The following is a 16557-nucleotide window of genomic DNA, read 5'->3' as shown; positions in this document are numbered from 1 at the left end:
GTGGCAGCAAATATGAGCGTGCAGATACTGCATAGTGCAATAGACAGATTACATTCATCATCTGTCACCTTTTTTGATGCATTTTTTGTCATGTTTTTGTTGGTCTTTTGTTGCTTTTTTGTTGCGTTGTCATCACATTTTTGTCACTCTTATGTTTTTTTTGTTGCGTTTCCGTGCCAGTTTTGGTACTATTTTGCCACTTTTTTCAAGAAGCTTTTAGATTTGGGTAAAGCCAAGCTGGCGAAAATGTGGTCGGTTAAGGTGGGGGTTGAGAGGGATATTATGATTTCTTACAATATGGACAAAATTTCATATCTCGATATTCATGCCAGATATCTCGATATCGATACGATATTTAAAAAAAATCAGAAAAATAAAATCATAATACAAAAGATTTCAGTTTTATTGATGAAAAACCGGATTTTTTTTTTAATGCTCATATCTCAGTATAAATACAATAACGATATATTTTTCTTTTGCGATATCGATATCTTGAATGTTCATATTTCGATATCAATACGATAACGATATATCTTTCAGCACTATTTCTTACTATGCATGAATGAAAGCTCCTGGTGTTTTATGTAAAAAAAATAATTTAAAAAAATGTCTTAATTACTTTTACTGGTTTATTTACACACTTTTGCTAGACTAGATGGAGTTTAAAATGTTCAAAATATGTATGTCCTAATGTGTAGAATAAGCTCAGACCTATTCACAACAACTGCCTCTATAATCCTGCACTGTCACTCAAAAAGGTGTTAATTTAAAAGTACGGTCATGCACGAGCTTAATATAGAAAGTGCAGTTACACACAAAACCTGAGGTGGCAGTAGTGAGTAGAAAAAGTCAACTTCCATCTAGTCCCTTTGGGTTGTGAAATATAATGCTATGTAAAAGGAGTTCAATATGGCTATATGGTTAGTGCTTGTTGTTTGACCATTCAGGAAGAAATCCATGTTCTTCCATAATGTATTCAAATTGCATAACAGAAGTCAGTGTGTACACAGTCTGCTCCCCCACATGTTCTCATAGACTGACAGGACAAAGGCCGATTGTCACAGACGCAGAAGGATTCCTGAGATTGTCCCTTTGATGACTTGTCCGTTCGGTCTGTGCTTACTCCAGTCACAGATTCACTTACTTACTTACTGTCACATTTGCCACATTGTTGAGGACAAAAGATTGATAGAAATCGGCTGCCATATTACATTTTCCATTTGGGGAAAAACATCCGACCGCTCTCCTGATGGTTTTGCTGACAAAGAGGAAAACGTATTTGTTCTGTTCAAAACATTGTTCACAAAGAACGAGAGGTTTTCAGCTCCCACAATTCTCTCAAACGCAGGGGTATTGCTGTGATTGTAATGAAACGGAGAAAGCCTCTCCATTTCAATAGCACTCTCGCGCTGAAGAGTTTTTTAGTGCTTTTGTGTTTGATAGTATTGGCCTTTGGTTGCAGGGACGGCTGGAAACATGCATATTCTTTCAGCCTGCAGACACTGTTCGCCGGCTGTGCTCTGAACACAGACTATCCCTTAACATCTTGCTCTTTCTAGAAACGTCTGTCATCTCCAATGGACTCCTCTGGTCTTTTCTGTTTTGGAAGTGCGCTCAGTCCTCTCTCGCTGCTTTAATTTTCTTTGCCTCCCACACGCGCTCTCCTTCTTGGCTTCTCTTGTACTTTTTTTTCTCCTCTTACTTTCCCAGGGTTATAATATTTTTTTGGCAGATAGCCTTTACTGTATTTTAAAATCCGTGAAAGGTCCACCCATAGAACTGCCCAACCCAGTGACTTCCGGTCCAGGCGTGAAACAGAAAGCACATGGAACATTGACATTTGCAGTGGACAGAGCATTTGCAGTACAATTTACAGAATACATCTGCTTCTGATTTAATGAAAGAAATAGTAAATTGGCAACTCTCTTATTGATTCAAGGTCCGTTTTTAAGTGCGCAGGCAAAATAAACCACTTATAATCCTACACTTCTATTCCAGACAAAAGCTTTTTGTAAACATCTCCCTCTCTCTTCTGCCCACTCGCTCCATAAGTATTTTTAACAACAACACCAGCTTGCTTTGCATCGTCCTGTTACTGCATTACAAAGGCCTTCATACAGCCCGATACTTTGTTCCTAATGTTTGCGTAGATCCCTGCTACCCTGCACACATTGCACACAGTGTGTAGGTGGCAGGCCAGTGTGATCCGGCTGTAGCGCGGGGCACAATTATACACGTTCTATAAATGTCTCTTTTCAGCCTCGTAGCGCTGACATCAACTAGAGTCTCTGAGCAATACTTTAGAGGAAAGGTGGCATCGATTCAATACACAATAACTCAATACACAATAGAAAAGCATGAAGAGGATTCACTCTGGGCAAACAATCGAGTGATAAATTCGAGAAGATCCCGAGTTGTATTGCCAGAGCGCGTGGGGCCTTTCTTTTAAAATCACCATAACAATAGAAAACCTCAAAATGACCCTGTTGAAAAGTTTAGACACCCAAGTGATTTTGGCCTGAAACAAGCAAACAACTTGACACAAAGGAGTTTCAATGACTGCTAAAGGTAGCCATCCTCACCTGTGATCAGTTTCCTTGCAATCTGTGCGTGACTGTAAAAGGTGTGTGAGTTTTTGGGCTCCTGACAGACCCTTGCATCTTCCATCCAGAGCAGCACTGACTCTGAGTCATGGGGAAAGCAAAAGAATTGTCACAGGATATACGAGAATAGGTGATTGAACTTCATAAAAAAGGAAAGGGATATAAAGAGATATCCAAGGTACTGACAATGCCAATTTACAGTGTTAGAACTCTGTTAAAGAAGTGGAAAAATAGGGGCTCTGTTAAACCAAACCACGGTCAGGTCGACCAACAAAAATGTGTTGTTTGCGATGCACAGAAAAACCCTCAAATAACTTCTGCTTAAATTCAGAACTCCCTCAAAAAAAGTGTTGTGGCTGTTTCCAGATGCACAATAAGGATGCACTTGAAGAAAAATGGGCTACAAGGCCGAGTTTCCAGAAAAAAAAGCCATTACTACGTAAATGCCACAGAGCATCTCACTTACAATATGCCAAGCAGCACAGAGACAAGCCTCAACATTTCATTTGGAGTGATGAGGCCAAAATGGAACTTATTGGCACAACTGTATATAAAACAGTTCACCTTCATCCTAGTCCTGAAAAGAATGTGTTGGTGTGTGTTTTAGCATTATTATTGCATGATTTTGTGAACAAGCATTTACACTTGAACTAACGGACCTTCAGTGTCTACATGTTGAAAAAACACATGTTGATTAATGTACATTGTCCCAATTCAAATAAGTAAAAATAAAAGAATAAATAAATAGATTAGTGGCCGATCAATATCGGCCGATCTAGCACAGAAAAAAGCCGATATTTCCGGGACCGAAAATGATAGAGACGAGAGAGAGTTTTTTGCATTGGAAAGAGCAAAGTCAGGGCTTTATAAGGAGTAATCGCAATGAAAATTGGTTTGCTTCAAGTTTGTTAAACACAAGTTGAACTAAACCTCCATCAATATGGAGATGCTGCATGTCATTTTGAGAACATGGTAATGTTAATGGCAGCTTATCAAAGCTGGGACAGAAGCTATGATTGGATCACCTAAAGTAATAAAATAAAATCGGCCAGTGTTGGAGCGGCCAAGAATTTGTTTTTACAGGATTATAGACCAGACATTTGGAAAAATCTGCCAAAATATCTGTCAAAAACATCGGCCGAGCATATCGGCATCGGCCAATTAACATCCCAAAATATTGGCATCGGCCTCAGAAAAACCCATATCGGTCGCCCTTTAGTCTAGATTGGCATTTGCAGCAGCTTAATAATCAGCACAAACTCTAACGCCGTTTCCACGCTTGTTCCCAGGAGGCCCAGGCGCAGATTGAAGCAGAAGCCCAGGCGCAGAGAGCTCTCGCCCAAACGCCGGACCTGTCGCCGCGCCTGTGCCACATGGTCCGCAACGACGCGGGCTACGGCTTCAACCTCCACAGCGACCGCACCAAACCGGGACAGTTCATCCGCTCTCTGGACCGCGGCTCCCCTGCCGATCAGGCCGGGCTGCGACCACAGGACAGGCTCGTAGAGGTAAGACGAGACCTCAATCATTCTCATTTCTGAATGCATTTTTCAGGGTACATTTTCTGTCCATTATACACATTTTTACTCAAGCGTTGCCTGTTGTGTTCAATTCTTATTTCTACCTTTTGATATTCTGGTCTTCGGAGCTGACTGTTCCTTCGCCTTGTCTGTCCCCTACCTGATGAAACCCAGATGTGCGCCGCTTGTCTAAACCCAGCTGTAATTCAAACCCAGCGGCGACTATCTGGGCCGTCTCTGTAAACATAACAGGAGTTAGGGCTCTGTTTGACTGCACTAGAGGCCAGTGACGGGGACAGACTCTGTATCAGCGATGAGCGCAGGGGCTGGGTGATGGGAAGAGACTGTGGGGGGCGGGGTGATGGGGGTGTATTGTGTAAAACCGACGACTGCTGATCTAAAACAAATGGAAGGATGTGTTGACACTGAGAATTTACAGAAAGTGATGAGGGACAAAAAGGAAAGCAGCGTTATCAGAGTTGCATGTCGATTAGGCAACAAATTGGGGTTATGGAAACAAATGTAAGTGTAAATGAATTATATTCCACTACCTTGCACAAAGCTTTTCCCTTTTTCTAGCACAGCACTAAGATACTGTTAAACTATTGAAGTCTGCTTGGTATTGAAATCCTTATAGCATTTTCAATCACACAAACTCTTAACCCCCGCCTTAATCAAGCACCAGTTTGGCTTTACCCAAATCTAAAAGCTTCTTGACTGGAGAGCAACAGTGTAATGCCTCATTTGAAAGCTAAGGCCTACAAAGCTGATCCTAACTTCTCTTTTTTGTTGTGTTATTGTTGCTTTTCCGGTATGCTTTTGTCACTCTTGTGTTGCTTCTTTGTCTCTTTTTTGTCGCTCTTGTGGTTTTTTTGTGGCCTTTTCACGCTTTTTTTCCAAACGCTTTTAGATTTGGGTAAAGCCAAACTGGAGAAAATGTCCTCCTTTCAGGTGGGGGGCAAGAGGTTAAACATATTTATTAACCTGGATGAAAACAATCGACTTTTACTACAGCTGGCGTAATGCAAAATCCCCAAAAGTGAACAAAATATCGCAACGGCATGAATAAAAAAGAGAACACTGACAAAAGTGACATGGAAAAAAATGTTATTTACAAACAGAATATCAATCTTTTCATTCCCATGCCCTTCTTTGACCCGAGTGGCTGCACATCAGGCCCCATCGGACAGAATGAAGAGCAAGGACTGCAAATAAAACTGGGACTGCAGGGTCAAACAGAGTCCATACACAGTACTACGTGTATAAACCACTGTATAATGTGGTTCTGCTCGGATTTAATTTACTACAGTTAGATGGTTGTCTGCCCTGCCATTAATCAGGTCAGCGAGAAATAAATTCGATTTAGGTCTTTGAACATTGACATAGTTCACGCCGTGTGGACTCAAGTCGCCCGATGTGAGTCATACAGTCCCTGCTCCTGGTTGGAACAGATTCATACTGACTTGAAAACTGACTCATATTTTTAGATGATCATATTGAGGACTGTGCGAAGGATGTCCTAGTTTTGAATTCCTAAATCATTGAACAGATTAAAAGAATATGTATAACACCATGCCCCAGAACTAGGGTTTGACAGCAACATAAGTATAGCAAAGGCTAAGTTGATATTGGGTAGTGATTCTAACTCTCACAAGTGTTTATCTAAAGCCCAAAGCTGCTGGCATAAGCTTAACAGAGACATTCAGAGGAAAAGAAGGAAGGAAGAACTAACCATGACCATTGGTAAAGAATCTGACTTGACTTTGTTATTGATCCATAAAAGGCTTTTATTATTTGGAACATTGTTTACCTTTTCTGCAAACGTAGTTTTTGTTGGTTTGCTTGTTTTAGGGCTGAACGATATTGCAGTAATCGCAATAACGATATTACTGCTATATTTCACTAAACCATTTCAACACGTTTTGCTCCATTCACAAGTAAACACAAGCTGTAAGTAACTCGTTTTTTCAGCAAATTGTGTCAACAGACACTTAACAAACACTACAAAACAAGACTAAAATGTAACCAAATTAGGAAATGTTTATCTAAAACTGAACTCCCACACATTTATAAGTTCTATGCATTGTTTGTTTTTGGCTGAGTTTGCAAAAAAATGGTGTCGATCTCAGTCAGATTAAGACTTTTGGGATCTTGCGATATAATATGGCTCCTTGTGATACAGATATTGCATCGTCTAATATTGCGATATATTTTTGGGGATATATTGTGCAGCTCTAGCTTGTTTGTTTCAAATGTGTTTTTGCATGTTATGGTCAGACAATGCACGGGCTTACAATGTACCAGAGTATATGATGCCTTACATTTATCAAAAGAAGAAAAAAAGCATCCAAACAAACCCCACTGCAAAGAGTATTTAACTAGATCAGTATAAACATCTCAATTTGAGCATAATAATCCAAATTTTAGTTGTTTTGACTAGTTAAGAAGTTCTTGGGCATTTGTCCTAGATTATTTCACTTATTCTGAGATGTTTCTGACTCGTTTCGATACATTTCGTCCTTATTTCAGGTCATTTTCTTTGCCAATGGGGTAAGAAAATTGGTCTTATCTCATTGGCAATTTTACTTTCTTATTTCAAGCGAGATTTACCCTAGAACTGGTCTGAAATGTCCTCAAACAAGCAAAGTAAACTTGGTCCGATCAGGAAAAGATGCATTTGAATGACTACTTTCCACAGCTTTAGACAGATTCATCTGCATAGTAGCCAATTAAAAACATTTGGCACTGAAAGTATTTTGAGCATAAACGAGCCCAGAGATCTTTGACAGTCTCAGAAATTATGTTCTTGGCTCCTATCTGTTAACTCAATGTACCCGGTTAATACAAATAAAATTACCCAGAATTTTTGGCATTATCACAAAGGAAGGAGGAAACCCCTAACACAATTCAGTATTTCTAAATCAAAGTCAGTGTGGGAACATTTGAGGATGTGCTTCGATGCAACAGGAACATGAGGGGAAGTGTGTGGGAACATCCTTTAGCGGAGCACAGGACACTGATGACAGTAACAGTTCATCATCCCAACACAAACACACACGCAACAGTTCTCGCGGGCTCAGATCAACACATGAAGGTCAACACATCAAATCTACACAAGTCCAAGATGGTAAAAAGCACATGTGTATCGTGTGGCAGGAAAACAGTGGACGGCAAAAGTAAAGGTGTGGTCAGATTTTAGCTGGAAAACTGACAAAACACATGTGCCAATATACGATTTTTACTTTACAGCTAACCCCGACTGTGTTTGCAGTGGTCGCCTTTCAATTTGCATCTACAGTAAACATTCTAACTCTACTCAAGCAATGCCGGCTCTGTGGAAAAGTATTTGAATGTTTAGGAGTGTTAGAAGTTTTGTAATAGGCCTCTAATATAAACTTGACATCACCCATTGTGGTAAGCTTGAGATCATTCAGTGGTTAAAGCGTTTATCTGTTTATCTCTTATCCCCGCCCTAACCGAGAGCATCTTCTCCAAGTTTCTTACAGCCTATAAGCCAGTGCCTCATTTGAAAGCTAAGACCCGCAAAGCGTATCTAAATGGATCTTTTTCCTTGCTTTGTTTCTCTGTTTTTGACACTTTTTTTGTGGCTTTGTTGTTGTGTTTTAATCATCATTTTTGTCTTGTTTTCGTCGCTTTTTTTGTTTCCCTTTTTGTGACTTTTTTGTTGCATTTTCATCCTCATTTTTGGCGCTTTTCTGTTGCGTTTTCATGCCGTCTTTGTCGCTATTTTAACCCTTTTTATTTCAAGTTTTTATTTTGTAACGTGAACTGGAGAAAATCTGCTCCTTTTAGGCGGGGGTTAAGAGGGTAACTTATTGCCACCGCAGAATGCGAAGAATGAATGAATATCTGCCACTTGTGAAGCTAGACCATGACACACAACCCAGAGTATATAATATATACAGTATATTTTTGATAATGAACTTACCATATGTCTTGAAAGTTGATTGCACATTGTCATTTGTGGCTTCCAGTTACATTTAGGACATTAGCCTATACAGAGTTGTGGAGCCGTGTTTTATGTCCACCATATGGCAGCCTATTTGTTGATATTGTGATGTCTGACACCTACAGTGTCTGCTGCTGTGGTCTGTAGCCATGCATACGTCCAGCGCTGCTCTTATCTGTCAGGAGCTCATTAGGGAGGTGAATAGCCATGACCGATCCCTCCCGTGGCGCCCGTCTCACGGCTTATGCCCCCTGTATGCTCCATTACACTGGTGTGGCTCAGCAGCTCCCTAAAGCCGCTATGATCAGCTTTCTGTCAACGTCTGGCACAAGCTCCAGGTAAATGTCATGTTGCGTCATTGGTGAGCATTGACGTCTGGGTAATATCACCAAATACGCTTTTCAAACAGACACAGAGCCGTCATGCAGCGTTTTACATTTTTAGAGATATCTTGAACAGAAACTCATTGGAGTGGCCTGGGCTGTCTCCAGTTTGTCCTTTCTGGTGAACGGCGATGCAGAAATACAATAAAGCAACCTTTTCTGGTCAATCAGCCAACAATGGGGAATTGTTTATGCAGGTTTTCCCATCAGATTAAAAGAAGGGAATAAGGTAAAATGACTGGAGCTGACTTGTGACCACAGTTAACAGACTATTAAATTAGTGATAAGTCATCAAACAGCATGTAGAGCATTAGCTCATTATGTAAGCTCTCTCAGCTGTGGTAATACTACTCCCCCACACTCTGTTGGATGAGGAGGTTCCCCAAGGATGGGATGGTCCCATGAGAAAGTGGCCTGTGCTGATGCTGCATGTGTTAACTAGCCCAGTGACAGAGCGTGCACTGTATTGTCTTGAGTGGGATGGTCTTTTAATGTGGGTCTGTGGAACACCTGTTGTTTGGACAGACACAAAGATGCTTTTCTTCTTCCTGTTTCTCTAATGTTCGCCCACGGCCAGACAGACTAAACTTTGAAGAATGCATGTGTTGTGTTGACATTGCATTTGTTGTGTTGCACAATTTGCTTAATATAGTCCCCGCCTCCCATGTCTGCTCCTTAGGTTTAAATGAAGGCATAAATTATCATACGATGCTGATGGCATAAACTAGGTTTAGTTCCTTGTGCTTATCTGACCTTTCCATCCTGTGTCTTTTCTAGTAGTGAATTTTAACCAAATTCCCTCAGGACACTGACATCTGAAACTGTCTATAGCCAGAGCCCTGGCGAGCCATCAATAATAGATTGACCACCAACACAAACTGAATGTGTTACAAAGTTACCCTTCAGGCGTTAATGATCATTCGACTCTAGTGTTTTTGCATAGAAAAGCTTGGGCTGATATGCCATTCTGAAGCAGGAATGGCATCGTTTGAAACTGGTTTGTTACACTCGACTGTCTCATGATGATCAATAATTAATCATATCAAGGAGAGTAATCTGATGCTTTGGCTCATATAGTCACGCAACTTTATAAATTGAGTCACTGCTCCCTCTGGTGGTTGAATGTAGAGGCACATGCAAGCAGAACAGTACAAGTACTTTAGCTGTAAGAAAGTAAGGTACTTGTTACACATACACTGAAAATAATTATTATACTTTAGTACAAGCATTTCATAATACAGAACAATGCAAGGTCAACAGCTGCAGCTTTTACAACGTGCTGAGTTGAGCTCCTGGAACATTAACACTAGTAATAGCTGTAATACAAACAAAGTGTGGGGTGAACATACTTTCCATCCCCAAACTCCTCCCTGGAGATGGCGGGCTACCAATTGTTTGACATCAGTATATCATTTAATGGATGTGCTTTGTTCTCGGCCTCCTCCAGGTCAATGGTGTCAACATTGAGGGCATGCGGCACGCAGATGTGGTGGCCTTCATCAAAAGGGGAGGTGATGAGACGTGGCTTCTGGTGGTGGACCCTGAGACCGACGAACACTTCAGGAGGAGAGGGATTACGCCAGCTGTTAGTCATGTCAAAGGTAAAACTGTAATGTAGCTATCGGATAATTCTTTGAAAACTTAGCACATAATGAAAAAACAGATTAACAAAAAGCAACACACCTAGATTATGTCAGTCTGTGAAATGTACTGCAGTTATCGTCGTGCGTGATGTGAGGTTTGCTGTGTTGTGCAGATTATGATGGTCCTCCAGTTTGTAACGGCCAGCCCAGTCCTCACATCAACGGAGGCTCCAGCACTCAGTCCATCCGCTCCACGCAGTCGGATCTCAGCAGCCAGGGCAACAGCACGCAGGTGAGCCCGATCTTTCAGCAGAAACATCAAAGCTTTGCTCTGTGCTTGTCTTTTTGTTGAGTTTCAAAGGTGTTTCGGGTTAAACTTTAGGTGAGATTTTCACACCAGGTGGCAGTGTTGTGCATCTCTACATGTGGGCTTGCTAATGGCAGAAATACCTTGTGGTTTAACCTCTTCACCTCCGCCTTAACCAAATGCATCTCTCCAGTTCAGCTTTATCCAAATCAGGTCACAGACTACAGGCCAGTGCAACGCCTCATTTGAAAGCTAAGACCTACAAAACTCATCTAAACAAATCTCTTTCCTTGTGTTTTTTTTTTTTTTCATTGCATTTTTGTCAGTTTTTTATTGTGTTTTTGTCACACTTTTTCTTTCTTTTCTGTCACATTCCCATTGCTCTCAGATTTGGGAAAAGCCAAACTGGAGAAAATGTGCTCTGTTCTGGTAGGGGTTAAGACGCTAAGATTTGCTGTGATTGGTGGACCACACAAGTCCCCACACAAACTGAACGAATGATAAATACATACATAATGAATTGAGAAGGACAGATTTGAGATGGTTCCGTTGCAAAGGTTTTAGAGAACTTAGTGCCCCATGCGCTCTAAATTCACAACCAAAATTTGTCACACGTTTAGATTCTGTCCTGTAGTCGGGTAAACATGTCCCTTAAACTCTCACTCTATTGTTTCTCTGTCCAGTTGGCCGATGACGAGGGCAGCCACCTGTTGGACCCTTTCGCTGAGATGGGTCTGCGACTGAGCGCTACAGCGGCAGAAGAAAAACTGAAACTTCATGCCAAAGAAAAGAGGAGAGCACCGCAGATGGACTGGATGAAGAAATATGAGCTTTTCCGAAATTTCTGAGACATTACATACAAGGTCATTCCCCAAAGACGATCCAGTTCAACTGACGATAATCTCTCCTTGTGTTGAAATGTGACCAAAGGATGTGCAATGGATGTTAAGCCACTTCAGAGACAGCTCCAAACATATGTTTACCCTAAGACTATTTAAGCTTTTATACAGTTATATTTCCCTTCGGGAGAGCGATCTTCAAGAATGAAAGGGGTACATTTATTTTTATACAAAAATATGTAACGTGGGGTTTTAAATGTGGACAAAACACTGTGAATGAATCTGTCTGTGTTTCTAAGCCACGTCACCAAGCACCAAAACAGTGGCAGAAATGCTAAATAATCCGTACATGACCGAATGAACACTAGCTATACATATATTAAAATAGTGTAATCTTGTATCTATTTAGCTTTTACAGGCATCTCCAGTACACTTTTTTAACAGGGAGGCGCCACAAAAGAATGTAGGCTATGACACAACAGGCTGACACGATCTTTGATGTAAAATGGCAGAAAGAAATGTGTGTTTAATCAAAATTAGAAAGTATCCTCTATATTACCTGCTAAACATAAAGGCCAAGGTGGATGGTAAACTGGGCTTCGTAAAAATTTGAAAAAAAAATCAACAAAAACAAAATACTGAAGCAGATGTTGCGATGAGAATAAGCTTTAAAAAGTGGTATGCTGACCGAGACGGAGGGGAAAAAAGCATTAAAGCAGTAGAAGTATTGTGGCGGGGCAGGGACGTGAACAGTGAGGTCAGAGATGCAGGGGAGGATCGACAGAGTGAGACAGCAGGAGCCATCGAGCTTACAGCGGATTACTCCACACACAAGGACAGCTGTTACACATATGTTCACACGCTTTTGGAAAGGCCGGTGTGTGGAAAGAAAGACGTACCATTACACTAAACAGCCCACCCACAGAGATCGGATCCATTAACAAGCCAGATTATAAGTTGTTCATCTTTATGTACACAACAACTTCAAAGGAAATGTCTAAACTGTGTAGTTCTACGTATCAACACCAGATGGCAGTATTGTGTAATTTCTTTAAATTTTCTTTTCTTTTGACCTAAAATCAGCGATGTGAAAATCAGCCTTTGCACTTTGGATTTGCTCCATCCATTCCAATGTCAATTCCAAAATCAGTCTTTACAATCATAACCTTTTTTTTCCTACATAAATAAATTTGTTGTAAAAATGAAATGCCATATTCATAGATGTTGCAACTCTTGGGCTATATTTTGAGGCAGAATTGTGCTGACAAATAATGACCTGTTTTTTTTTTTTTTATTGCTACTAGGTATAGTCTCATTCAGTTTGGTGTAGATTCTGAAAAAGTAGTCATTGGTTGATGCTCTGACTTCTTTCTCCCCAGTTCATATAGAAGAAATGAACACCTAGAGAGTTGCAAATTTTTGGCTTTGAAAGAGAACATGTTTTGACATTTTGTGGTCACGTCTTCACCCAAACACCGGTGACCATTGTGATCAATTCTGTAAGTCAAAATAACAGACAAACACAATCAAATGGTCCACATAGCAAACTTGTTATTCAGTCTAGAGCACTTCGAGAGCAGAATGTGACGTTTGTACATCTGATCAAAACCTGTGCGTTATGGTGATGCTACCGCTGTCAATAATCACCAGAAAACCTTGTTGGCAGATGTAATTGTTACAGGTTTGCCACATATTTTACATGACAATAGGACATGACTAATTTCTTCTTAAGAATAAGTGATGCGAGGCTGCCTGAAAGTCACATAACAGTTGTATTGTATGTCATGTGTTTTCTATGTGAAGCTCGAATAATACCTGCACATATTCCAGCAACGCTTTATATTATTGTATATGTGCAAACGTACCATGGATGGCTGCATTTTTAAATAAAGTGTGACATTTATAATCTCTGTCTTTCATCCTTCACTCCAGTAGGTGTTTTCTTTATTCCCCTGTTGTGGGCTGGCAGTGGGTTACACTGTTGGGAGTAGCTTCAATTTCCTCAGAGTTCTCCACTGACCAGCTGCTGGGCTTTCAGGCTGTCTAGAGGTTAGACAAAGGTCAGAAGAGTGTATGTGTATGTGTGTGCATGTGGTGGGAAGCCACTCTGCTATATCTTGACCCATGTCAAAAGTTTTCAGTACCTTTTGAAAAACCTGTATTTTCAAACAAAAGGATAGTGCTGGGCAAACTTTGGGGTATTGTACTGGTGTGTGATATGTCATGTAGGGAGTTTTATTAAAATGCCTCTATAAAATAGTTGGGGTATTTGACTGACACATCACTCATTGATTTCTATTTTAAAATTGATATGATGTTGAATCTCGGGGCAACAACATCAGAGGACATCACTCATATATTTTAGTTTTTTACACTACTGTCAAAGCTAAAAACCCATAATACTTCTATCAACAGCTCAAAAGGTATCCACTAGAGGGCGCAATACTTTTATTTAACAACCAGGAAACGGGCCATTCCATTGTGGAATAACATTGCAAGTTCCTTCCACTTCTTACCTGATTTTAGTTCCACAAAACGTGGCACATTATCAAACTTGGATGGGGTCACGGTAAGGCCATGTCGAGTCGACAGCCCACATCAAAGCCACGGGGCCAGTTCAAAGCAGTGTGCAATTTCAGAGCCGTCCGCGTTTTTGACGGCTCTGAAATATAATAAAACTATTATGTGACTTTCAGGCAGCCTCGCACCGTTTCTTTCGAACAGAGGCGAAGAATGGAGCGCCACAGGTGGGCACTTTTTGTTCACCTCTGCAGCCACATGTGGACGTTTCTGCTTCCCTTTTGATGATACATGATTGCATGCCTACTTCTCTTCCAGTCAGCTTTGTTCTTCCGCCACCCCGAGGTTTTACTGCAATTTAAAAGAGTTGGGAAAACCAATATCAGCCTGTAAAATAGCTATAATCTTATTTTATGGATTCTGGTAATTGCCACCTGTTGAGCCTAATCTATATTTTCTATGACATAAACATATGTGGAATATATGGGTGATTTTAATTTTACATTACGATATATCCAAGTACCTACTATTTGGACAAAAATAATGCTGTACTTTTACTACAACCATATCAGAGGCTTGATTGACCTATTGATGTGTGTCTTGTGTGTTTTAATAATTTGTTTCTTAATAATTTATGAGTTTACTGCTGATGCCGAAGGGTATTTGTTCTGGCCTACAGATGAAGACTTGATTGATTGGCCTTTACTTGAAGTTATTATTTATTTATTTTTTAACTGTTGTTTGCGTAGGCTCATATTTTCCCAGAGAGAGACACAACTGTAGGGCAAAGACTCTTCACCACTGCAACTCCACCCTGGCAACCCTGGATAAGAAAGGAGAATGCTCAAAAGGTAATACGCTTGGAATTGACAAAATGAGTACATGCAAGTTTTTTTGTTTGTTTACATTACAAACATGAATTACCCACTGTCCCCTCTTTACTATTTGCTGAGTAACTTTTCTCTATCATCCCAGCCCAGGACTTTGCCATCCGGTCGGTCCACGCCGTGGCACCGCAGGAAAAAGCAGCAGCAGCAGCAGACGACTAGGAGTGGACTGTGTTGGTGAGAGGGGAGCCGCGTCGCCAAGGCAACGTAGTGTTTTTGTTAGCGCTTGTGAGTCAGACAGGCGGTGAGTCAACGTCAGGAGGAAAGACACACACACACACACACACACACATACAGTGACAATCATATTCACACACTCCCTCTCGGTTTCAGGGAAGCCAAATAAGGACAGCTTACAGCAACAGGCGCACTGGCAGAGAAGCACGGGGCTTAAGAAAAAACTGGATAGGCTAATTAGAGGTGAGAGACATGAAGCCAAGAAATAAAAAAAAAGTTAGAGGGAAAAAAGTAGGAGCATTAAGGGTGAAGAATGGAGAAAACCAGAGGGCACATGTGTGGGCATGAACCCTCCGCCCAAGTGCACCCTACAAATGGGTGGGGGTAGTGGAAACAAATAGAGACACACCCAAAAGAGTGCACACCTCGGCTTAACTTGCTAAACCGCACACTTTTTTTTTCTGTCTGACACCAAGACATGAACTCTGTGACCACTTTTTTATATGTCATTTATCACAGTAAAAAAAAAAAGACAAAAGTACGTACCAACACGATTTGCACAGTCATCACTGAATATACAAAACATTGCGTACTTTAGCTAGCAGAAAGTTAGTGACATCCGCCCAACTTTCATTTCATAATTTCTTCATTGGAAAAGTGTTTCCCGTCGTAGATAATCAGCACTTGTAGCTTTAAGACCTGGAACCCGCTTTGCAAAGTATTTAATTTATAGAGATTTATTGGTGCTTGAAAGAGAGCCAAGAACATGAGCCTAACCCTTGGCCTCATAAAACAGTTTTTGCTTCAACAATATAAATACACATTAAATCATATCTTGACATATTTTCCTTTTCTTTCTTATTTTTTTTTTTAAAGCTATGCACAGCTCATTCTGAAGATGATACAGTCTTAATACTTCCACCATGTTACAATAAGTGGCTTAATAGTTACCCTTCTCCTTTGCCGTTTCCTCACCTGTCCAATAGCTAAAGGAGGTGCAGTTCAAACCGACCAATCAGAGACGAGCAGTAAATGAGGAACCTCTTTTCACTCTATAATCTCTTCAAAGATAACGCAACCATTATCACCTGCTCTCCAACGGTTCAGCGTAACACACATAATTACACAGGTCAAAAAGAAAGTGAAGCAATCAGTCTAAGTGTTTAAAGAAAAAAAAGTTGCATCTCTTTTGTGCGGCAGGTGAGCGGCAACAAAGTACAGGTGGCAGCAGAATGGCCTGGCAGCTTTACGAGCAGAAAAGCAGCGGGGTCAGGGGTCATCTGCTAAATAGGATGGCAGCTGGAAAGTAGTGCTTGTGTAGGGAAGTAGAGAAGTGGGTAAAGTTACTTTAAAGTGGACAAATCAGGGCTAATTGTGGCCCACAAGCCAAATTGATATGTTACGTCGTTATAAAATGTTGTCTGTGACATGGAAAAGACAGTAAGGAGTGAGACTGGGCTGGTCAGGATTTCAAAGGGGGCTTGAGTGCCCTCTGCAGGCAGCACTGTAGAATATGTAAAACATCGAAAACAAGCTTACACCACCCAACAGTGAGGTAACAAATCACACTTTCAGCTCGGAATTGGTCCAGAGATGATTGAAGACCTTAAAAAATATTGAGGACAGTTTCGTGTTCCATATTGCGCCACGAAATGCGGGTAATACTGATCGGAGCGCATCAGCCATAGAAGAAGAAACAACCAAATTAAACAGGAAAGCTCAAACTGTGTGAATGAAATGAAAGAAGATAATTTATCACGATGGGTGC

At 40.8% G+C, this 16557-nt stretch overlaps 1 protein-coding gene across 1 annotated transcript in view; it reads left to right on the top strand.

Annotated features, from left to right (window-relative positions):
* The window catches only part of LOC306968570 (Na(+)/H(+) exchange regulatory cofactor NHE-RF2), a 29211-nt gene extending 16120 nt beyond the window's left edge, over positions 1-13091 (top strand). The window contains exons 3-6 of the mRNA XM_079563987.1: positions 3893-4111; positions 9924-10077; positions 10233-10351; positions 11050-13091. Of these exons, the coding sequence (XP_079420113.1) occupies positions 3893-4111; positions 9924-10077; positions 10233-10351; positions 11050-11214 (657 nt within the window). The 3' untranslated portion in view covers positions 11215-13091. The remainder of the gene's footprint in view (positions 1-3892; positions 4112-9923; positions 10078-10232; positions 10352-11049) is intronic.
* Positions 13092-16557: the final 3466 nt, after the last annotated feature.

This window comes from Gobius niger, assembly GCF_951799975.1.
Source record: "Gobius niger genome assembly, chromosome: 10".
Taxonomy (NCBI): domain Eukaryota; kingdom Metazoa; phylum Chordata; class Actinopteri; order Gobiiformes; family Gobiidae; genus Gobius; species Gobius niger.
This window is presented reverse-complemented; position numbering and strand designations above follow the sequence as displayed.